At 40.2% G+C, this 25,522-nt stretch overlaps 1 protein-coding gene across 2 annotated transcripts in view; it reads right to left on the reverse strand.

Moving 5' to 3' along the window:
• Positions 1–25,522, reverse strand: part of SBNO2 (strawberry notch homolog 2) — a 193,958-nt gene that overhangs the window by 131,434 nt on the left and 37,002 nt on the right. Inside the window, exon 2 of one of the 2 annotated variants that reach the window (XM_031948032.1) lies at positions 3,973–4,188. In XM_031948032.1, the coding sequence (XP_031803892.1) occupies positions 3,973–4,092 (120 nt within the window). In that variant the 5' untranslated portion in view covers positions 4,093–4,188. Of the gene's footprint in view, positions 1–3,972; positions 4,189–25,522 lie in introns of those variants that run through there. The other variant, XM_031948036.1, reaches the window with a different exon arrangement.

Raw genomic sequence — 25,522 nt, forward strand, 5'->3', positions numbered from 1 at the left:
TGCCACCTTGCAGAAGGTGTATGCAATATTGCACATACTCTCACACAGATGATGTGTTGACAGTTTTGCTAAGATGCTTTCCCCCCTCCTTTTTAAAAAATTTCTGATACAAAGAATGGCTCACTGGATTGAGCAAAGGGAAGGAAAGATTCAGAAATCAAGATGATATAAAAAGAAGATAGCAATTAAATAAGATGCTAAGAATCTTTCCCCAATACAGTGCTAAAAGTTATGAGTTGTGTGGGCGAGATCCCAACCATAGCATCCTACCTCAAACTCTTGTGGAAGCAGCGTGACTCATTTCTTCTCTTGCAGACTATTTCCCCATGCTGTCAATGAGGAAGGGGGAAATAATGCTGGCTTTACATACCTTACATGCTTCTATAGATTTTTAAAAAATACTTTGAAAACCTTCTTATGCTTACTAAAAGAATCATAATAACTATTATTATTAAAGTATTCTAAAAACATGAATCACTAGGATCAATTAATATGGATAATGTTATACAGATATCTGCATGTCTCTGGTCAAATCATTTTTCTCTGAGTCTCAAGTTTCCATATCTGTATAAAGGGGACACGAGCTGCAGCACCAGCCTCCCAGAATTGCTGGGAAGCTCAAATATGATAAGGCGTATAAGGCACTCTACTTTGATATTGTTCCCAAGAACAGGTGTTGGGAGATTTGTATTCAAATGCTCTTTGTCTCTTACTAAATAACTTGAGGAAGTCAGCACCTCTTCCATCTATGGCTTCCTCCTCTAGACAATGAAGGGCTTGGCTACAGCCTCTGTTCTCTCTGTCATGGGGCTAGGGATCCCCCAGTTTTCCAGGGCCAGACATGTCATCGAGAATGGATATTTGTGGACTCACCAGCTCTGAATCACAGCAGGGCATAAAGCTCTGTCAATGGGTCAGCTGGCTCAGTGAAATTAGCAGAAGACTTTGTACCCACAGAATATAAGGCTCATCTAACAGCAGAAAGATGAATATGAGACAACCACCCCAAAAACCAGGCTCAGCCTGATACAAACAGATGGAAAACTGGGCCTTTTTTTTGAGACTTTTTGATTTGAGACTTGGATATGAATTCTTGATCTGCTGCTTAAATGCCTGTGAGATTCTAAGTCACCATCCCTTTCCAGGCTTCATATTGCCTACCTATAAAATGAGGTCTAGTACAGATGAACACTAAGTCCTTTCCAGTTCTATATCTTATAAAATTATAAAGTGATAAATTCACTAGTGTATCATCCAGACATCCGTTGGAGCTCTCTCTCTCTGACAAAAACAGGGCAGCTAATAATTTCCTGACATGCTTTAATGATCATTCCAACCTTCAAAAGATTTGAGGAATTAATGAGTTTAACAGCCGCTCTCAACCTGAGTTTTACCATCAGGAAAGATCTGGTTGCTGGGACAGAAAAGGGTGAGGGGAGTCAAACAGCCAAATGAATGTTCCATATTAGGACAGGTAATAGGATAGGAGCAGAGCTGGGTGGCCATCTTCCCATAAGCAGTACTCTTACCTTAAGGAGATTTAAAAAGCTCAGAGGAAAGCCAGGAAAGATGGTGGGGCCTGCAATTCTAAAGAGAACATCAGACCAGGAGAGATGGGATGCTTTCAAAAATGAAATTCTAAAGAGGAACAATTATGATAAGAAGGAGGAACTGTCAAAAGAAATAAATGTAGCAGTTGCATGAGGAAGTTCCCCAACAACTTAGATTTAAAAAAGAGCAGGGGCAGAAGATGGTAAGAGTAACAGCAGATAGTAGATTCCATCTCTTCAAGATGGTGGTGAGGGAACAAGGGCAAGTAACAAAAAGGGGTTTCAGAGTGATATTTGAGGATCCAGTAAGATCAGAGAAGGGTTGGAAAGGAGGATGAACACAAACAACAGAGACAAAACTGCTGACCCCATGTTTTCCCCTCTCTCTCCCCCTTTTTCTTTCCATCTCCACTTTTCCCCTCTCTCCCTTTTCCTTTTCCCCCTCTCCCTTTTCTCTCTCTGTCTCCTTCTCCCCTTCCCCCCCCTTTTCCCCTCTCCTCCTCTTCCTGTCTCTGACAAAGATTTTAACACTTTTTTCATGGAAAAGATGTCGAGGTGAGAGTCCAATTAAATGACTGAAAGTTGAATGGTCAGATATCAAGAAAGTCATGAATGGGCTCTGTGTCTCCTTGGAAGAAAACCTCCAATGAACTGAACACCCCAGAGATCTAGGCCAAGCCCTTTGTGAGTATTTGTTAGCAATAACATGAATAAAGACAGAGATGGCACCTTAACTAGATACCAAGTGGCAGAAAGGGAGGAAAGAGATTTAGTGTACAAGATGGCAGAATCAGGATCCAATGAGGTTTCAGCAGCCTAAAACAATGGGCCAAATTTATGAAGATGAAACTTAATAGGAATTAATGTAAAGTCTTACACTTGTATGCACAAAACTGACCTCTCAGGTACCAAGACAGAGAAGAGAGGACTAAAATGCAAGCAGAGCACTGAAAATGATCAGAAGGTTTCGGTGGACCCCAAGCTCATTTTAATCAAAATGTGATGCAGCAGCTGCTATTTCTATCAAACCTCAGTTTCCCTGTCAGAGTCCCTTTGACTCACTGCTCCAGTTCTGCCCTCTGAGGTCAAGAATGTATTTCATCATCCCTTTTCTCCACTACAGCCTTGAAATGTCAGAAGGCAACTCTTACGCTCCCCTTAAATGTTCTCTTTTTTCAGGATAAATATCTGTAGATTTGGTGCCCCCCTTCATGCTGGTTGGCTTCCTCTGGGCTCTGATCACTGTCCCTCCTACAATGTGGCACCCAGAGTAAAAGCAGGAGTGGATGCCACAGGAGAACCTCCAGACACTGTGCCTCTTTTAACAGAGATGACAGAATGAGCTATTTTTTATCCATTTTACAGAGGAGGACACTGAGGAGGCGACTCAGAGAGGCAGCCGAAAGGAAACTGTGCTGAGAAGCTGATGGAAGACGCGTCGCACACCCCAGCTCTCCATCCCTAAGAACAAAATGATCCTGGAACAGAGCTCTTGGGTCTTCTGAGGGAGCCACTTGTGATACTATTCCACAAGATGCCTGATTAGAAAGCAGGCCTTCTTCTGTTACTGCCCCAGCACTGAGTCCACAGGGCCCCTGGGCCAGCCATGTCAGGCAGCACATGCTACAGGGCAAACGGCACATGACAGTCACTGCGGAGCCAGGTGAGTGGAGGAGCATCTCACGGCCCTCTGGGGCACTTAAAGAGAAGGAAACAAAGTCCTTCGTAAGCTATCAGGTAGTCTGCAGAGGCAAGAGATGTGTACCAGGAGGGCCACCATAAAATGAGCAATGGATCGTGAGGCAGGAAAGAATCACAAATGGTCAACAGCTTGTCGGCTTGCAGATGCAAACAGAAATGTGTGCATGAACAAGCATGCAGACACATAACATACAGCTGCACATACACATTCATGCACTGCCCCATGCATAGCAAGGGCTATTTCACTTTTTGTTTTTGAATTCCCCAGAAGGAAGAGAAATTTGGAGCTGAATTTTTTTTTAAATGCTACAAATTGTCCTTTCATATAATTGAGGAAAATAAATTACGAGAGAGAGAGAGAGAGAGAGAGAGAGAGAGAGAGAGAGAGAGAGAGAGAGAGAGAGAGAGTGTGTGTGTGTGTATGTGTATGTGTGTATTTTTTTTTTAAAGCCATTTCTTTCTGACAACCCTGGGAGGAAGGTGGGCCAACCATTTCCCCATTTTCCGAATGAATCCAAGCCTTGGAAAAGAGAAGTGAGTCACACAGAGTCACCCACAGGGTACCACAGCACAACCCTGTCGTGAGAGGACCCGATGGTTACTGCCAGGGACCATTCCCAGGCTACAATTTCCTCCCTTTCTGGGTGCAGACTGGGTTGCACGGCTAGCTCAAGATCCAGCAGGCTGCTTCCCAAGGAGAGGCCGTCAGTGTTTGACTCACCTCGAGGCTGGGCCCGCAGAGAGGGCCTTGGAGGTGGGGCAGACTGTACAGTATGTTTCCTGCCTGCGGAGGGTCGTGTGGCGCATAGTCCCCATCCATGGCAGGATGCACTGCGGGCATCAGTCAAGATCCTGCTGCACGTGGTCTCTGGGGCACACCACCAGGACCAGGTTGCCACCACGGTGCCTATCTCTGCTCTTCAATTTGCACCATGTCCTAGGAGAAAAGCAAAGGCAAATTTGGCAATCACTTTCAGAAAACAAAGACTTTGGCTAGCTTCTTGATGGCCCAGAAGCAGGAAGTCCAGGATTCAGAGGAGTGGGCCTATCTCCTCTACACTTGGGTTTCCTTTCTCACTGAAGTGACTAGGACAGACTAGTATCTGTGTTTGGATTTCTTCCTGGTCTGTTGCTAATTCACTGGGGGATTTAGGGCAAGTTAGATCATTTTTCTGTCTTAGTACAATGGAGAGTGTGAATGAGGCTGCCGCATGAGCAGGGTTACATTTTAATGAGACAAAATGCACATCCTTATTGACAGTCAAAAAGGGGAGGGAGCACTCCTGCTCAATCCAAGCTCAAAACCCAAGGATTTCTGTGATGTCAGAGAACACTTATCTCAATTTCAGAATCCCTACATATTTCCCACCACAAAGTCAGCTAGTGATACGCTAAGTTGGCATGATCTCTGATTTGGACCTAATGAACAAACTGAATATAGCACCCTAGCATAAATTAGATGCAGTGAATACTTTGATCATTCACTAGTTCTCCTTCCACTGTAAGAATGGTACGGCCCACCCAGGAGTAGCCCAGCCCTTGGATACAATAACTGGAAAGAATGGTAGAGACGGCTGTCCCTCTCTTAAAGAGCCAGGATTGAACCCTTGTATCTCCCCTATGAAAGGGAAAGGGGCGTGGGTTTGCTGGCACCAGGTATAGTATCCAGTATGGATACTGGACAGGTGGCATTGGACAAGCTGAGGTTACAGGCCTCAGTAGATCTGAATCAGCTTTCTCACCATTTCCTTAAAAAGAAACAGAATGAGGTGTGACCTCCAGTCAGTAGACCTTGTCACTTATTTGAATGATTCTAAGGAGGAGCTTGGCAATGAGGAAGTAGCATCCAAAATACAGGCAGCCTTTAGCCCACTGTCCACAGATTCAAACAATGCTTGGCCAATGGTGTGTTATAACTTGAAGATTTAATGGGAGTGGAGTTTAATTAGAAGCAGTGGAAAGGTTTTTATAGCAAATGGGGACAGAGTGGGGGGGAAGAAGGGGAAGCTTTAAAACTTATATTTTTATAAATAATGACCAGATCAGCACAAGATGTATTCTGTCACTTCCGTGGCTCTGGCCTTTACACATTTTTAGGAATGACAGATCCTTTATCCAGTTTGATGGGCGTTTTATCCTCAGAGCCAGGTTCAACTATGTCTCATTAAATGGGGCCAAGGAACTTGGTTCTGGAGACAAGGCGGCTGTCAGTGCACACATGAGAAATATTCCCCTCTGCCTTCTGCCAACGTAATCATCGTTAGAGCAGAGCCATCACCTAAGAAAACGACGCCATCCTAAACAGATTAGTGACGGCCAAGGAGCTGCCAAGATCCAGGGGAATCTGACTGTCCCAGTCCTGGAGGGAGAACTTGGACTTAACCTAGTAATTGTTTATCAGAAGAACCACACCACTACTTCTCAAATACATTGCATACCCTTTAAGAACAGATAGGTTGTTTTTGATTAATACAGAACAGTCTAAATTTTACTATATCAAATGGCATGCCTTTTGGCCTAGGAATCTGACCAAGGAAAGCTATAAAATATACAGTAATGCAATTTCTGATAGTTGGGGCTCTAGAAAACTGGAAACGAGGCAATAATTCTGTACTATCTAAATGAAAAAACAGAGGTAAGACAATCTTATGAGAAAATAAATGAAAAAAAAAAACAAACAAACAAGAAAAAAAAGAAAAAAAAAGAAAATAAATGGCACAAAACTTGATCAAAAGGGACAAATATACAAATATTGAGTATATTACTGAGGTAAAATTGTATACAGAATGAACACAAACTAAGGAAAGTGAGTCATTTCAACAGGGCAAAAATGTTTTTTTCCTTTAATTAAAAGGAGCTATAATTTTTCTTTATGAATTATGAACAGAGTTTTGTTTTCACAATATTGAAATAAAATCAGTATTTTATATTTATATTGTCTTCTAAATAGCACTAAATACATCTATATTAATAAATACGGCTAATATATACAATATATGTTACATATATTCTATATTTATACAAAATTTATTATATATATTTATATGATGGAGAGAGGGGAGACAGAAGAAAGAAGGACGATCACAAGAATGAGCTAGCATTGGATTTTAAATTTGTGTTACCTACCACATCTTATTAATTTTGTTAGTCTCACAGTAACACTTAAAAAAAGATATTACAAATATTATTATCCCCACTTTACAGATAAAGAAACTGAAGCTCAAAAAAATGGGCTTAAATTGCCCGTTGTCAAGCCATTGAGACAAGGACTGATTGTACAACGCAAAGTTCAGTGAAGTCTCCACTACCACCTAATAATGCCTCTAACTTTGTGTCCTTAAGTCTTTCCCAGCTCTGACATTCTCCATTCTAAGGTCTCTCACAGCTCTGACATTCTAGGTTCTGTGACCTAGACTCAAGCAGAGGCTGAAGGATCACAGGCCAGTGATTTTATGGAAGGAAGGAAAGAATTCTTGCATGCTACAGAGGATTGGAATAGACATTCCCAGAGGTCCCTTTCAGTTAGAATCTTCTTTGGTTTTAGTCTATAGGTCAGGAAGCACTCGCATGGGTTATCAAGGGAAGTAAGATATTTCCTACTCTAAAGACTTATGGAGGAAAGAGATAACTTTATCTGGGCTAATCTGGGTCCAAGCTTGCTAAAGAAAGGGCCTAAAAAAGCTGGCAAAGTGCCTTCCAGGCATCTGAATCTGAGAACAAAATGATAATGTGGAGGACTTAGAGAAAAGGCTCTGGCCAATAGAGGTTAGTTAATGAAAACTGTAAATTCCTGAAACAGGTTTCCCTGATAAGTTGCAAAAGATTTGGAACCATTAGGCGGCCAAACTAACCCTCCCAGGTTTTCGATTCTGAACACCACACTGCTCTCTACCCAATGGTGGGCTCTCTAACATTCAAACTAAGGCATGTAACACAACCATTAATACCTGCCTATTTAGCTCACAGGGGATTAAGTGGGCACAGTGGCTGGAATGCTGAAGACCGTAGGAGAAAATCCAGAATGTCAGCACTGAGAGGGGCCTTGAAACACAGAACACAAAAGCAAAGCTGAGAGAGGCCTTAAAGCTTACAACATTAAGACTGTGAAAGGGCCCTTTAGAATTCAGAATAGAAAAATATAAAATATGAGAACTGTCTCCAACAGTCTTTTCTCCCACTATAAAGGCAAGTCATTAAAGTCTTCTCTAAACTTTGTTTCCTTCTCTCAGCTCTTGTTGACACAGAGGTGCAAAGTAAATGGTGGAAGCAGCCTTTTTTAGAGCTCTTAGAGATCTCAGAATACAGGATTTCACAGCTGAGAGGTGCCTTTTATATAATCTAATTCAATATCTCCTATTGGCAGATGAGAAAATGAAGCCCAGAGAAGGGAAGACTTGGTTAAGCTAGTGACAGTCATCAAAAAAGTTCACCCACACTCAACTAGATTATATTTAAATGGAAAAGTAAAAAAAAAAAAAAAAAAAAAAAAAAAATCTGATTTGAGTTCAGGTCAAAGGGCACAGTTTGTGGTACCTTTTGGACAGAAGTTCAAAGCTGTGGCTCCCTAGGAAATCAAGATGACAAACTCAGCACAAGTATCCTTTGCTTACGTTGCCGGGCCCCAAGCAAACAGAGCCATGTCATGTGTGACAAGGTGCGGGCTCAGCCTCCAAAGGAAGGGTGCTTCAGAGTCAATGGTCAACGTAGCCATCAGGCAGGGTGGCTTACTCATCTGGCTGACAAAATCCAACCAGGAGAGTTTCCACTCCCACATTAAACCATGAAATGAAGAAATCCACGGCATTTCCAGTAATCCGCCCCCGCCCCCCCACCCCACCCCACCCTCGCTGAAGCTTTGTGCAACTGCATCTGAGCAGCCCAGGCCAGTGTCTCCAGCCCTCAGCAGCACATGGTCCTTTTATGGTGGAGACCCAAATGGGCTCCAGCCTTCTCACCTCTGCTTTGGGATCTGAAGCAGAACGTGTCCTCACCAAGGGGGCCTGTGCATGATCAGGGGCAGACCCACATGAACATCCCCTGGCAGAGGCAACTGCACTCGATGGGGTGAGGATGACCCAGGGGTGTCAGTACAAAATGGGTGTGCTCAGGCTTCAGGGCGAGCAGACCAGAGTTAGGGCACCTCAGGGAGGTGTGGGGCTGAACACTAGGTGACACAAGATCTCAGACTAAGAACAGGAAGGATCCACAGGGATGATCAATTTCATTTTCAGATCACAGATCTGGAGCAAAAAGGCACGCACCCACCCACCCAACCACACACATTCACACTGTGCTTCTGTCTCTCCGTTTCTGTCTCTTTCCCTCCCCTTTCTCCCCCTCTCTCCCCCATCTTTCCCCCTCTTCTTTCTCTCTCTCCCACTCCCTTTCTTTCCCCTCTCTATCTCCCCCCGCTCTGTCTTCCCCCTTTCTGTCTCCCTCTCTTTCCCCCTCTCACCCTCCCCTCCTAATGAGGAAACTTAAGACCCAGGGAGTGAAATGCTGTGCCCCAAATCAAAGAAAGTGCCAGAGTAGGGACTTGAGGCCCCTCAGACTTCAAACCCCAAAGACCTACTCTAAATCAGTTAGCCCAACTAAGAAAACAGAGGCCCAGGGTCAAGTCACACAGGTAATGAGTGGCAAATAAAGATTCCAACCCCATTCTTCTCTACACCACCACTGACAAATGGTCATTCAGCATTTACTTGAACACCAAAAGGGAAGGAGATCTCCTTATTTCCTGAAATAGCATAAGTCATTCACTTCTAAAAACTCCCATCAGGGAGACCTTTCAAAGCCATAAATGAAGATTCCTCCATTTTGTTGGACCCACCAGAGTTTATGGTCCATGGGTCTAGCTTCTGCCATAATAAAGCAAAAAAAAAAAAAAAAAAAAAAGGGAAGGATCAGTAACAATAATAACCCACAATTAAATGGAAAAATGCTCATGTTTCAGGTTATTTGGACTGTTTTATTTCTTTGTTCCTGGCTAAGATGTCAGTTACAGAATCAATCAAGCAATTATTAAACACCTACCTACTATATGTAGGTAACCCTTGTGCTAGGGTCACAAAGACAAAGCACAATCTCTTCTCTCCAAGTTCTTAATATTCTATCCAGGGAAATAAAATATTCACATAGAAGAGAATATCCAATAAATAAATCCAAATCAATCAACAAGCATTTATTAAGGCTTCCCATATATACTAACTGCGGGGGGGATACAGAAAAAAGGTAAAAAACAGTCCCTGTCTCAAGGAACTTTCATTTTTGTGGGGAAAATAACATGTACAAAAATAAGTATATAAAAGCTATATACAGGTTTTTTTTGCATATTCATTATTTTTATTTTTTAAATTTCCTTTGAAATAAGGAAAAGAAAATAAAGTAGAAAAATCTAAGGAATTTGACATTTCACAAAATTGTCAGTAATTCATATATGGGGCTACAGATGAAAAGTAAAATTCAAAATAGTAACATATATGTAAATGTGTACATATATACACATATAATTTAATTTTAGTAACTAATAATTTTTTTTATTTAATAGCTTTTTATTTACAGGATATATGCATGGGTAACTTTACAGCATTAACAATTGCCAAACCTCTTGTTCCAATTTTTCACCTCTTACCCCCCACCCCCTCCCCTAGATAGCAGGATGACCAGAAGATGTTAAATATATTAAAATATAAATTAGATACACAATAAGTATACCTGACCAAAACGTTATTTTTCTGTACAAAAAGAATCAGACTCTGAAATATTGTACAATTAACTTGTGAAGGAAATCAAAAATGCAGGCTGGCAAAAATATAGGGATTGGGAATTCAATGTAATGGTTTTTAGTCATCTCCCAGAGTTCTTTCTCTGGGCATAGCTGGTTCAGTTCATTACTGCTCCATTGGAAATGATTTGGTTGATCTTGCTGAGGATGGCCAGGTCCATCAGAACTGGTCATCATATAGTATTGTTGTTGAAGTATATAATGATCTCCTGGTCCTGCTCATTTCACTCAGCATCAGTTCGTGTAAGTCTCTCCAGGCCTTTCTGAAATCATCCTGTTGGTCATTTCTTACAGAACAGTAATATTCCATAATTTTCATATACCACAATTTATTCAGCCATTCTCCAACTGATGGACATCCATTCAGTTTCCAGTTTCTAGCCACTACAAAAAGCTGCCACAAACATTCGTGCACATACAGGTCCCTTTCCCTTCTTTATAATCTCTTTGGGATATAATCCCAGTAGTAACACTGCTAGATCAAAGGGTATGCACAGTTTGATAACTTTTTGAGCGCTATATACAGTTTAGATAGAAAGTAACAGAAAATGGAAGGCACCAACAGCTGAGGGACAAGGAAAGGCCTCCTATAGAAGGCTGTGCTGAGAAATTAAGCAACAGAGGTGTATAATCCAAAAATTGGGTTCAGCTTGTGCAAAGACAGAACTACAGAGTAGAGTATTTGTGAGAGAAAGCAAACATAGATGGACCAGAGAGAGTCCAGGAAAGCCATTTAGTGTGTATTGAGTCTGAAGAAGTAGGCAGGAGCCAGAAGGACAAAGCAGAGAAATCTGCATTTTAGCCTCAAGGCAAAAAGGAATCCCTGAAGCTTCTTTGCCAGGACAGTGGCATGGCTTTAGCACCATTAATTTGCCAGTAGTATAGAGACTGGAGAGGGGAAAGACAAAACTGAGAAACCAAGCCCAGAGATTCTTGCAAAATGTAAATTAGTCTATCAAAAGGCAATGAGGATACCGAACAATGATGGTGATCCAGGCAAATGGAGAGAAGGGAAGGGAATCTTCAAGGGAGAAAGAATGAAGCACCGAAAAGACTGTTGGATTTGCTATGGAAAAAAATATGAATTCAAAATTTACCTTTGATGTTCACTACACCTGTGATCCTGGGCATGCCACCGAACCTCAATGGCCATATTTTCTCATCTGTAATTGGCAATGGAGGTGGGGCTGAGGAATAAGGGAGTGGTTTGGATTAGATGAACTTTTAACGTTCCTTTTAGGTTCTAGATCTATGATCTTGTGAAAGATGTTGGGGAAGTAAAAATCTACCACAATTGGCAACTTTTTGGATATGTGGGCTGAGTGAAATAAACAGTCATGGATGACTACAAGACTGTGTAGTTTTGTGACTAGAAGGATGAAAGCGCCATTTAATTGAAATAAGGAAACTAAGCCTGGCATGGAAATATTCCTGCTATTAAAGGAGGGTAAGGCTAACAGCTAGCCTGAACTTGGGAGTTTATCCCATGAAGGGCTAAAGCTAAAGCTGATACATTCTACCCTAGTCCAGTACCAATATGGTGAGCCTGCATTAGTGGGGGAGGAGGGGGGGTCCATCAGTCTGCTTAAAGAGATGCAAACTGGCCCAGGTTGAAAATGGAGATAAAACTTCTATGCTAATGAGCAGTAGAAATATGCCCCAGAGTGGTCACTGTACTTCCAGCCTGATGAGGAGGAGATCCTCCCTACCTATCCACTGGAAAAAATAAAGGGGTGACATTTAGAATAGTAGTGAGTTTGCTGAGAAAAAAATAATAAGCTCTCTTTTGGACTTGATGAATTTGAGGTGCTTCTAGGGCATCCAGTAGAAATATCCAATAAGCAGTTGAAAATATGGAACTGTAATTTAAGAAAGCCCAAGGCTGGAGTCATCTACTTGGAAATAAAAGCTGAACCAATAAGGGCAGAAGAAATTACTGGGAGAGGGAGAATGAGAAGACCCAGAACAGAGCCTTAGGGTATGTCCACAGTTAGGTTGATGATCCAGTAAAGAAGAGTGAGAAGTAATAGCCAGGCAGATAGAAGAAATCAGATTAGTGTAGATAAAACTCACAGAGGAGAACAGCGATGAATATTCAAACGTAACAGTGGTCAGGAAGAACAAAGACAAAAAAAGTCCACCAAGTACAGCAATTAAAAGACTATCTGTAGTTCTGGAAACAGCCATTGACTGAAAGGTCTATAATAGCCAGACAGCAAGGGATTAAAAAAAAAAAATCACTGGGAAAAAAAAAAAAAAAAGAAGTGAATACTATGAGGAGTCTGGTTAAAAATGATAATAAACAATGATGATAATAACCATACCTAGCATTTATATGTTTAAAGATGTGCAAAATACTTTACAAACACAACCTTAGTTTATTTCCCCAACAATCCTAGGAGGTAGGTGCTACTATTATCCTCATTTTACAAGGAAGGAAACTGAGACACACAAAGGTCTGAGGCCCAGAGTCACACTGCTAGTCAGTCTCTGAGAACTGATTGATTTGGAGTCAGGTCTAAGTCAGGGTCCGACTTCAACCAAGCATTCTATCTACTGAGACATTAAGCCACACACACATGGGAAAGGGGACTCTGGATGATCATTTAAGGAGCTAGCAGAGTCAAATGAATGATTTTTAAGGATGGGGAGAAGTGCAATGCTCATAGAAAGCACAGAGAAATTAAAGATTAGGAAGAATGATTTCAGGAGCAGTGTGTCAGAGGAAATAAGGTCAAAATTACAAATCGAGGAGACTAGCTAATTTATTCATCAGATTAAAGCAGGAGATAATGAGTGATGGATGCCAAGGGATTTTGAGATGGAAAGTGAGGAGACCATGGAAATCATGCCCAACAGCCTCTACTTTCTCTGTCAAGCGTGAGAAAAGATCATCTGTCAAGAGACCTAGAGAAGAGAACCCTCAATCACACAATCTCAGACTTAAAAGGTATCTTTGAAGGTTCTTCTAACCAAGCCTTCTGTCTCAGTAGAAACTCCCTGTATGGCAATCCAGTAGGCAAAACCTTTCACATTCATTCTCTCATCTGATCCTCACAATAACCCCAAGAGGTAGTATCTGTCCCCTTCCTCTGCGTGTTGTGTCTGTCTCTCCCTTTCCTTCTCTTCCTTTTGCCCCCAATTCCTCAGCCTTCTCAGAAGATTCAGTGGGAGGAAAACTAACATTCAAAAACAGGTGTTCAGGATCATACTTGAGCAAGAAGCCAAGAGTTCCAATCAGTGCTGGTGACCTAAAAATCAACTCTTACCCCTTGTCTCCTTAATAAAACTAACAGTAGAATCTTCTTAGTTCAAATTCCTCCCACTACTCCCCTTCCTCCTCCAAAAAAATTCCACATTTGATTCTTAGTCAAAATCACATATAAATTCCTCATTTTGGAAGCAATCTACACCTAAGCATCCACAACAGGAACTTTTGTACCTTTAAGTGAACTCTGATGACACTCTTACTGATAAAGAATAAAGTTCAGCAGAATTACCCTGTGGGGTTTGCCTGTTCTAATATCCTGTTTATGACTAAATATCTAAGAGATTCACTCAGCCAGAAAATATTTACTGGGGAAGGAGGCTCCTTCAAAGAGAAATTCAATCATGCAAACCCCAGTTAAAAGAGCCCAGACTTCAGGTTTAGTGACATGAATTAACTCCTTGTTCAGCGGAGTTTTCAGCACTTTGGGAATCTAGCTAACTTCTCAATCTCATTCTCCTCCAAGGCCTAAGCATTTTGTCCTTTTGCTTTTTGTTGTTGTTGTTTTGTTTTGAAAAAATAAAACTGATCTATCCTGAAGCAAGCCATTTCCCGAAACTCTAATAAAAAATCCCAGCAGAAGATAGTCACTAGGGAAGGGAAAGCAAACACAGGTTTGATGTAAGGAAAAACACTTGAAAATTTTGAGCTGTCCCAAAGTGGAATGGGACTTTTCAGGAGGTGATGGCTTCTCCCCTTCTTGAAGGCCTTCAAACGAAGAGTGGATGTCACTTTTCAGATATGTTGTAGGAGGGATTCTCAAGCGCCACGCTAGATTATAGGGCCTCTGTCATTGTGATGCTGAGAACAGATGTCATTGTTCTAGTCCTAGATGTCACTGTCCTAGAACAGATGTTCTAGGATCTGGAACTATAGGAAGGGCCCTTCTATGGTCCAAGGCCCTTCAAACTCAGATGACCCAGGTTGTACATTTCATAGTACTCTCTCTATCCATGTTGCAAAGTCCCTGTCATCTCTGACTCTTCCCATTTCCTTTGTTCTTTACTAGAATCTCTGCTCCTTGTGGGCAGTGACTCTGTTTAATGTCTTTCCCATAGACTTCTAGCTCCTTAAGGCCAGAGGCTGTCTTTTGCCTCTTTTTGTATCTCCAATGCTTATTAGAGTGCCTGGCACATAGGAGATGCTTAATAAATGTTTATTGACTGACTGCCAAAGATCACGCAGGTCAATAGGCTGCAGCAGAGCATGGTTCTGAACTAAGGTCCTATACCTACAATTTCAGCATTTTCAAAGAATGTCATGACAGGGGAAAGAGAAAGAGGTAGTCTGACCACTCTGAGACTGTATCTTAATTCAATCCAAAAAACATTTGTTAAGGGCCTACACCCAGCCAGGTGCTTGATGAGAATATAAAACAAAAATTAAACAATCTTTGCCCCCAAGAAGTTTATATCCATTGCTCCAATAGCCCCAGTGAGGCTCATCCAATAGCTATTTAAAAATTAACAATAAAGGGAACTCACTATCTCCAGATAGAGGCTATTCACTTGTGAAAAACTCTTATTTAAGAGATTTTTACCTTGCACTGTATTTCATTTTGCTTCTGCAATGTCGGATGATAATCATTTCCCTCCAAAGCTAAATATCAACAGTTTCTTTAATGAATGTTCAGAAATAGTGCCTTAAGTCCCCTTTCCATCCTGGTTGTGAACCCTTGGACGCTTTCAAATTTGTTAGTATCTAATATAAACAAATCCCCAGAATTGAAATACTATTTATAATGATAATTCTCATTTAAAGAATGTATTACATGTGACAATATATTTTACAACTATTATCTCATTTGATCTTCATAACATCTTTGTGAGTTTAGTGCCATTTCCATTTTATAGAAGCTTAGAAAGTTAAATGACCTACCCAGGATCACAGAAGGCTAGACCCAAATGATTAATTTTTAAAACTGAGAGATCTTCCCACCCCATCCTACTTTGCTTCCCACCCCCCACATTTATTTTTTCCAGTAGAAAAAATAACAAAAGTATTCACACTTTTACATCAAGTCAAAAACATACTAAGAATAATTTTGCTGACACTGATTGACTTGAAACATAATGGAGCTTGCTCACAAGATAGGACCAGATGATCTAAAATGGCTGGGCAGTAAACATCTGAGGCACGAGTTCACTCTGAACTCTGAACACAACCCCAAATTCTTCATTCTCTCTACTACCAGGATAGAAGGCAGCAAGCCTAATTATTGCCTTTATTCTGCATACTCTTTTCTTAATGCACTTAAAATCATATTACCATTTGGCTGCCAAGCCACACTATTAACTTATGCTAAATTTACAATCCACTAAAATCCCCAAATCTTTTAGACATGAACTACTTCATCATATCTTCATTTTGCTGTATTTGTAAGCTTCATTTTTTTAATGCAAAGATAGGCCTTTACATTTCTTAAATTTCATCTTATTCAATTAGACCCAAGATTCCAGCTTTTGCCATCAAAATTGTTGATGATCCAACTCTTGTACCATCTAAAAACTTGATAAAGGTGCCAAATCATTCATTAAAAATGCTGAAAAGCACAAGACCAAGGGCAAATCCATGGACAAATCCTAGGACACTATCAACTGCCCTCTATCATGTGACTTCTTAACCTTTTCATTTCCTGGACCCCTTTGGCAGTTGGTCTAGTGAAGCCTATGGACTTCTCAGAATCATGCTAAGTGCATAAAAGAAAATGAATAAAGGAAATGAATTTTGTTGAAACAATTATTCAAAAAAAATTTTTTTAAGTTCATGGGTCACAGGTTAAGAATCTTCCCCTGCTATGGGTTGAGAGCAAACCTTTAATTACTTCTCTTTGGATTCAATCATTCAAAGAGTTTGCAGCTGCAAATATCAGAGTTGTGGGAACCTTCTAATTCAGGACTTAAGAATTGGCCCTATCCTGCATCTTCAGCCTCATCCCCTTCTGCTTCCCTTTCCGCATTTAACATTCCAGGTAACATTCTGACTCTGGAAAATGCATTGAGAGCCTACTTCTATGTCTTTAAATTCCTCTTTATCATTCAAAACCCAACTCAAATATCACTACCATTCTTCCAAGCTGATAAAGCTCGCTTCCTTTAAAGCTAATAAGAGTCTTTTCTTTGTTCTTCCTTTAGACACAGACGTATTATTACTACATATCTTGTCTTCTAGTGGACTAAAAACTCCATGAAGGCAGGGGTCATGTCTTATTCAACCTTTATATTGCCACCCCTATTCCCAATCCCTCCAAGGCCTAGCATAAGATATTGCCTTAAGTGGGAACTTAATAAATCAATCAACAAATCAAAGCTGAAATCAGCCTTTGTCCCATTTAGGGAAAGCCCCCAAGAGCAGGAACAGCTCAGTGTTTCTGTTAAGTCCCCAAGATGAAGAGGTGGACATTCTAGAGCTGTTAACTGTCCATTATGTCAATGACCTGTACATTAAAGACCATTAAGATATGAACAGTTCCTTTGGGAATCATTACAGTTCAGGGGAAGATTATGCATTAATGAAATGCATAATCAATGGAAAGCTGGACCCAAATGATTAATGTTTAAAAGTGAGAGACCTTCCCACCCTATCCTCCTTTGCTTCCCACCCCACCCCATCCCCATTTACTTTTCCCAGTGGAAAAAACAACAAAAGTATTCACGCTTTTACATCAGGCCAAAAACATATTAAGAATAATTTTGCTGACACCAACTGGCTTGAAACACAAAAGTGACTTAGTGTGTTGTGATGGAGCTGAAAGAGAAGTGAATAAAAGGAACCTGCTCATAAAACAGGACCAAATGATCTAAAATGGCTGAGCAGTTAAGCAGAATTCAATCCATGCACAAGGAATTAGAAGAGGAAAGTAAAATTGAGATTAATCTGGTGACTTGTCTGTGTATGTTTGTGTCTTGTAAAGACAACTATCTGGTATAGGATTTTAGGAATTCCTAGCCTGCCAGGCTGATGCTATTCGTGAGATAATTGAAATCTCTATCTCTCTGTTTCTGTCTCTTTCTGTCTGTACCTCTGCCTCTCTATTTCTCTCTTTTTCACTTCACTCTTCCACATGGATCACGGTCTCTTCTCTGAAATGGAAGTATTAAACTAAATGATTGTGAAATCCCAGCCCTAAGGTCCCTTCCAGCTCTGATATCACAGAATCAAAGAATTTTAAGAGTTGGAAGGTATTTCAGTGTCTGTCCACTCCAATCTGTGCCCAAAAAGGAATCTCCAAGTTGAACATAGTCTACAAGTCATCCAACCTCTACATAAAGACTTCATATGAAAAAAGGCCTACTATTAACTGTAGTATTCCATTCCAATTTCAAATAGTTCCCCTTGTTTGGGAATTTTTCTTGACATTAAGATTATAATTGCTTCTTTGTAACATCTACCCATCATTCCTGATTCTGTCCTTTCAAGGCAATAGAATAATTCTAATAACCCCACTTCCACATGACAGCCCTAAAAACACTTAAATAATTATGTTCCCCTTGAATCTTCTCCAGGATACCACCACCACAACCACCAGGTGCTTCATTTCAAATGAGTGAACTGAAAGCCCTTCCTGTTTAGCATGTTCTCAAGCTTATCTCCTTCCTAGCCTACGGTGGCTAGAACTAAACAAATTACTCTTTGCCTAGGGCAGAGAAGAATGGGATTATCTCTTTGTCCAATATCACATTTGCTTTTTTTTGTTATTATATCACATCAATGATTCATCTTGAGCTTGCAGGCCCCTAGAATTCCCAGATCTTTTTTTAGACAACTGAAACCTATATGACAACCTATCCTGTACTTGTGAGGTTCATTTTTCTGAACCCAAGTGTAAGATTTTACATTTAAGCCTACAAAATTTCACTTCATTTTATACAGCCCAAGTTTCTAGTTTGGGGTCTTATGTACCTCTTCTGTCCGATGAGCTCAGGCTGAATACAATGGTCTCTATGATCCCAAAATCTGTGACCTTGGGGTTCCTAAGGAAATCAGAGAGAGGACGTAAATTCAAAGGATTTTAAATAAAGAACCAGGAAGATGATGGACCCGATGTGGCTCAAGCCCTCCATCTTCCCCCTGTAGAGAATAAAATGAGGCACTAGAGGGAGGGCTCTAGAGGTCACCACGATATCAAGGAGCAGAACTAGGAGTTTAGGCTCCAAATCCAGCTCTCTTTCCCACCTCACACCTGAGTCTGACATCCTCCCACCCCAGCCTGGTCACTCTGCCTTAAATCTCTCCCACTCCAACCCATCTGCCCCTGCTGCCAGTCATTTTCCTTAAACAAACATTTAAGCAAGGAACACCTCTACTCAATCAACTTCAGGTGCTCCCTAGGATAAAGTATAAAACTCCTGTTTAGCTTTTAAAATCCTACACAAGCAGGCTGCCCAATCTATCTTTTCAACCTCACAGGACATTACTCTATCTTAGGGAGTCCCTTTCTCCTTGAGATGCAGGTGCATGAAGCCTTCCTTGATTTTCTACCACTAACTGCAGTAACACAACACCACCCCCCCCACTACCTTGTATTTTACACACACACACAATCTTATGTATTCTCTCTACTATGCTCATAATAAATGCCATATAAATGCTAGCTGCTATGATGATGGTGTTGTCATATGGAGACTGCTTCCTCCATAAGCTCATGAGGGCAAGCCGGTCTGAGGTCACGGGCTCATGGGGGTGACTGTGGCAAGTTGTGCTGAGTAAGTGCAGTTTCTTCATAGCAATATTGCCCTCACCAAGTTTTTCAGAATGAGTCTTTTCTTCCTCTGTCCTTGTCAAGAAAATCTGAAAAAACCCAAACATCTGACTGTCTTCTCCATTTGACAGACTTGGCTCTGGGTCACCCCCAAATTTAAACAAATGCTCTTTCACACACCAACACCTCCCACATAGTGGGCAACTTAAGAGTCAAAAATAAACCCTCTCAAGTAAGCAAGTCCATAGAACAAAGAAATTTTTTGCCAACCCACAAATATCTCCTTTCCATTGCCCCTTTTCCCAGAAAGGCATGAGGCTAAACAGACAGACCAAATGAGTTTAATAACTCCGGGTGTGGTGGGGGCTCAAGAGGCCCACAAGCCTTAAATCTTCTGGCCAGAGGTAGCATTCAAAGGTATGTGACATCTCAGGAGTGCCTAGGAAAAAAGGTAAAGATCAATGGGCTGTGCCTTCAGCTCTGCTTCTTAGATGTAGCTCTGGCCAAGTCACTTTCCTCTCTCGGAGTCTTACTTTCCCATGGGTAAAGTGGAGGGATTGGTCTAGATCCCAATGTTCCTACGGTCATAAAAGCTCATCATTTCAGAGGCTTAAGGGACCTCATTCAGTCCCCTCAAAATCAAATCTCAGCAAATGTTCAAAGAGTCTCAGCGAAGGAAAACCTGCTTGCCTCCCAATGAAACCCATGCCAGTCCTGGATTGTTCAGACTGGCATCTATTATTTCCTACTTTTAAGCCTCAATGTGCCTCTTTGCAGCTTTTCTCCATCACTGCTTGTTAAGCCCTCTGGTTTAACAGAGCAAATCTAATCCACCTTGCTAGTGATGACTCTTCATCCCCGGAATCTTGTCTCTCTTAAGCTTTCTCTTCTCCAGACCCTCTACTGCTCCTCACATGTCACAAATTCAAGGGCCCAGCATCCTCACCAAGAGAAAATAAGCCACTTATTTCACTTTCTGCCTTAAATCCTAGCACCCAACAAAATGCCTGATTCAAAGTAAGCACTTTAAAAAGCTTATGAAATTAATTTAATCGTGAAGATTGCCTTTTTAACATGTTTCCATAAAAGTTTCTAAAGTTTCTTCTAAAAATACTTCCAATTCTATCGAAGGTCAAATATGATATAACAATACTGAGAACAAATAACTGAAAATGCCCCCTGCTTGCTATGTGTTGTAGGAGGGACTAAGGAGAGAAAAGACAGAACTCAGGAGCAATAAGGATTCTGCTTTTAGTTGATCCAACTCAATAGGACATAATTAGTCAGAGACGTAGAAATTCCAGCCTAAAGGTCTAAATCAAGGATTCTTTATTATGGAATATTATTGTTCTGTTAGAAATGACCAACAGGATGATTTCAGAAAGGCCTGGAGAGACTTACACGAACTGATGCTGAGTGAAACGAGCAGGGGCCAAGAGATCATTATATACTTCAACAACAATACTAGATGATGACCAGTTCTGATGGACCTGGCCATCCTCAGCAATGAGATCAACCAAATCATTTCCAATAGAGAAGTAATAAACTGAACCAGCTACACCCAGTGAAAGAACTCTGTGTGATGACTAAAAACCATTACATTGAATTCCCAATCCCTATATTTTTGCCCACCTGCATTTTTGATTTCCTTCACAAGCTAATTGTACAATATTTCAGAGTCTGATTCTATTTGTACAGCAAAATAACAGTTTGGTCATGTATACTTATTGTGTATCTAATTTATATTTTAATATATTTAACATCTACTGGTCATCCTGCCATCTGGGGGAGGTGAGGGAGGGGTAAGAGGGAAAAAATTGGAACAAGAGGTTTGGCAATTGTCAATGCTGTAAAGTTACCCATACATATAACCTGTAAATAAAAAGCTATTAAAAATAAATAAATAAATCAAGGATTCTTAATCTGGGGTCCATGAACTTATTGTTGGGTTTAAATACTATAAAAAATTTTTCAATAGAATTAATTTCCTTTTTAATTCCCTGTATTTTATTTTATGCTGCTAGAAATATTGGAGCAGACTGATTCTGGTCCTCTCTTAATTCAGGTGTGATGCTGGGATGAATCAAGCACTTGTAGATTCTGGAACAGTTAATTAAAGACAATATCAACAAGGCAAAGACATGCAGCAAGGATACAGTAGTCCTCAGCTGCTATGGGCTTCTTTGCTGCCTGCCAGCCCACCCACCTTCATGGAATCCCATTTGCTCAGCAGAGGAGAGTGTAATTAACTCACAATCTTCTGGTATTCACCAAATATAAAGTAGTTTGGACTTCTTGTGCTCCTAAAGTGACCAAAGTGACATCTCAAAAAAGTCAGAGGCCACCAGGAAGCTGAATCAAGGGAGACACCACTTTATCCTTAACTCACTTGGAGGGTAGGAAGAATAATTTCCATCACAAGCTAATAAGCTTTAGCAGACTGACACAGGGTTCCAATACAAAGGTTAAGAACTCTAGGTTTAAAGGGAAATGATCTTGTTGAGTTCCTTCATTTCACAATTGAGGGAATCAAGACTTAGAAAGAATAAATGACTTGCCTATGGTCACAGGACAATTTTGTGGTCCAGAATGGTCTAGAACCAACTCTAGAATCTAGTTATCCTGATCCAGTCTAGGGTTCATTACACTACAAAGACTGCAAAGGGTTACCAAAACCCTCATTTATCAAAGGTAATGAGCTTTTTCCACTCACTACCCCCTTTCACCTCAGATATTTTTGTGACCCTGGGTATATAAATATATAAAACAGATATATAAATCAAACATTTACTGATAACAAATCATAATGTTGTAACCCCCATATTCAGTTATAAGATCCCAAAAGGAGTTTAAAAAGCTGATAGTTGGAAGATAATGCAGTTATACATTTTGGAAACAGCTAACTGGCGCAATCCTAGAGTAAGTGCTACCAGTTCCCTATTAAGTTGGCTTAGAGATCTTGGTGTAGTCCCTCAAAGATCTGTGGGACCCAGGGCTTGGACCAGTGTACAAGTTAATGTTTTCGACAATTCTCTCAAAAAAGGTACTAATGGCATCACTGTCAAATGTGCAGATATCTAGCTAGAAGGATAAAAGCTAACACACTTCCCAGAAATCAATCAGTCTCATTCACAGGATGAGGGATAGTGTTCAGAGTACTACCTTAATCCAAATTACATTTTAGTAAAAAGTTGATTCTGCTAATTACAGCATCAACTCTCATTTACCTTTTATACTTGGAGGGTCAGAGAGAACCAAGCTTCAGATACTTTATAAGAAGGTCTAAATTAATTTAGAGAGTAAGAGACTCCTTCATTAATCCAGAACATCTTCCATAGCTTTAAAAAGCTTCCAAGAATACCACCTAAACTTGCATTAGAGATGTTCTGCTAAAAAATAATCTGATGGGGACAAGAGTAATGAAGCCACACCAATGAAATTTTCATCACTATTATATTCCATCATCTACAATGAGTCAGGTATCTTGTGAAGGAAAGGGAGAGGCTAGGAGTCATTAAACTGGTAAAACAAGGGAATGCCGTAGCCATAGCTTACCTAGATTTTACTAAATTGTTTGATAAAACACTTCACAATAATGGGGAAAAGAAGGATTGAAGGGTGAATCAGTGGAAAGTAAGAGACATAAAAAAGAAAAGGGGCAGCAATAAAACAAACAAACAAAAAATACACAAAAGCAAACTAAAAGAATTTCAGGAGACAGAAACAAACAGGGCAATTTCGTTACTACCTTGTTACAATTAATATATATTTTTCTAAACAAATTGTACATAACAAAAAGCAGTTTCATACACAATCCTCTTTTTTAGTGACCTATTATTTGTGTTTTTTAAGCTGCCAAGACAGTGTGACTAAAAGAATTTCCCTTCTGTTAAATCCAGCAATGTCATAAAGCTAAATTCACAACAAAAGGAAAAATCTAAGGGGGGGGGGGGGGGGGGAGGAGAAGGGAAGAGCTCCAGAAACATGAGTTAGATTAGGGTTTCTTAAACTTTTTCCACTCAGGACCCCTTTTTGCCTAAGAAATTTTTACATGACCCCAGATATACAGATATGTAAAATAGGTATACAAATCAAACATTTACTGATAATTAATCATAGTACTGTGATCCCCACATTCAGTTATGAGACCCCAAAAGGGGTCCTACACCACAGTTTAAAAAGCTGTAAGTTGGAAGATGATGCAGTTATATTCCAGCTGAATGGAGCACTCTTTAAGAGTAGGTGCTACCAGTTCCTTATTAAGTTGGCTTAGAGGTCTTGGTATAGTCCCACAAGGATGTATGGGCCCCAGCACTTTTATCCCTCCTAATGTGCAGATGATATCTAGCTAGGAGGATAAGAACTAGCACACTTAGGGAGACAGATTAAGGATCCCAAAACATTGTAGAAGGCTAAAAAACAAGGCTGAAGCTGAAGAGAGGAAAATATTGTTGAGTTAAAATGTAGTCTTACATTTGTGTCCAAGAAACTGACTTTATGAGTACAAGATAAATTTATCTGAAAGAGAACTGTAAGTTTTAGTAACTTCAAGAATACTGTGAGTCGGAAGTTTGATGTGACCATCAAAAAGCTCCAGGGATCCTGGAGCTGAATTGGAAAGTGATAGTCTCTGTTCAGCTATCTGGGGTATCATTTTCAGTTCTGAAAATGATTTGACACTGCTAAACTAGAGAGTGACCAAAATACCAGAATATATCAACCATGAAACAATTAGATGGCTCAGTGCAGATAGGTCTGGGTCTAGAGTCAGGAGGACCCAAGTTCGAACTATAGTCTCAGACATTTATTGACTATATGACACTGGACAAGTCTGTCTGCCTCAGTTTCCTCAACTGTAAAATGTGGATAATAATAGTACTTACCTCCCAAGCCTATTTGTGAGGATCAAATGAGATAATAATTGCAAAGTGCTTAACACAGTGTCTAGGACATAGTGGATATTACAGAAATTTATTATTATTAGCCAAGCATTCTATAAGTGCTGGGGACAAATACAAAGAATGAAACAACTCCTGAACACAAGAAGCTTACCTTACATTCTAATGAAATTATCAACAGATTTGAGTTCATGATACGTAACGCTTGGAAGAAAGAATTGAGAATATTTAGCCTGAAGAGATGACAGACAGCAAGGAATGAAAGGCACATTACAAGAATTATACTTCTTTTGTTTCTCCCGGAGGACAAAATCAGAAACAGTGAATAGATGCTGCAAAGAAGTAAAGTTAGACTTTTTTATTGCAAGAGAGAACTTCCCAACAAAGAAAGGTCTCCCCAATCTTCCATCATCAGAGGTTTTCACACAGAAGTGGATGACCATAATAGAAATTCTCTGAGGAACAGGGACTGGTCTGGAGGGCTATGGAGGTCCCTTCTAATTAATTAAACATGAAAAATATTTCTGCTGTCTAAATTTATCACTCATTTATTTTAGAAGGAGCCTGCGATTAACAAAAGCATATGGAAATAGTGTAACACAATTTCTGAAAGACAGACAGAGCCCTGGTGATGTTTCAAAAAGAACATCCTGCACTTGACTAGATTAGCTTCAAACAGCCTGTCTCACAGTAAGAGAAAGACATACAATCTCTTTGTAGAGCAAGTACAAAGCAAGCAGTAAGTTCAAACAATTATCTTAATTACTTGCTTTAATCAACTGAGGAAAAAAAATGCTTTGTGGATTACTAAACATTTGGAAGTAGAATGCAAACTACCTGAGAACAGAAACTATTTTTGTTTTGGTAAACAAAGTGCCTAGCAAATAGGTACTTTATGAAAGTTAATGATTCCAAGATTGTCAAGTGTCTTATAAACTGTTAATAGATTATTAATCCAGTAAAAAAAAAAAAATCTTTTTTGGAAAAAATTACTTTAGCAACTTACTATTTATATAATAACATAGGAGATGTGTAATAGAGAAATTCTCTCACACAGTAGTTGTTCTTTCTCATATGCAATTCTAATTACAGCTCTAGCTTGGCTACCTTCTACTCTGTGACCTTGGATAGATCACTTAAGTAACCTGATTAGGTCTCACTTCTCCACATCTGGAAAATTAGAGGGAAGAACAAGCTGATCTGTACTTTACCCCTTCAATTCTGATTTCAATAAGGCTCTGAGCAGGAAATGAAGATGGAATAACACAGCAATCTCTGCTTCTAGCAGAACTCATACTCAAAGCTCCTGCTCCCAAAGATGCTGGTGAAAAAAAACAGCAGCAGAGGCTATTCTGCTGACCCTTTAAGCTTCAGAAAACCCTTCATCCTAAAGGAAAGTGGTATAAGTGTTGTAATTGCCATCTTCAAAATCAGGTTCTCAAAGCTAGAAGGAAGCTCAAAAAGTATCATATCTGAGCCATGCCTAAGCAGGGATCTCCCTTCTACAATAATCCTGACAAGTGGACAGACCGACTCTTCTTGAAGAGTCTCCTTGAAGACTTCCAAATAGTTGGTCAGTCCGAAGTATTTTCCCCATACAGTTTCTCAATTGACCATGAC

The sequence above is a fragment of the Sarcophilus harrisii genome, chromosome 1, assembly GCF_902635505.1.
Source record: "Sarcophilus harrisii chromosome 1, mSarHar1.11, whole genome shotgun sequence".
NCBI lineage: Eukaryota > Metazoa > Chordata > Mammalia > Dasyuromorphia > Dasyuridae > Sarcophilus > Sarcophilus harrisii.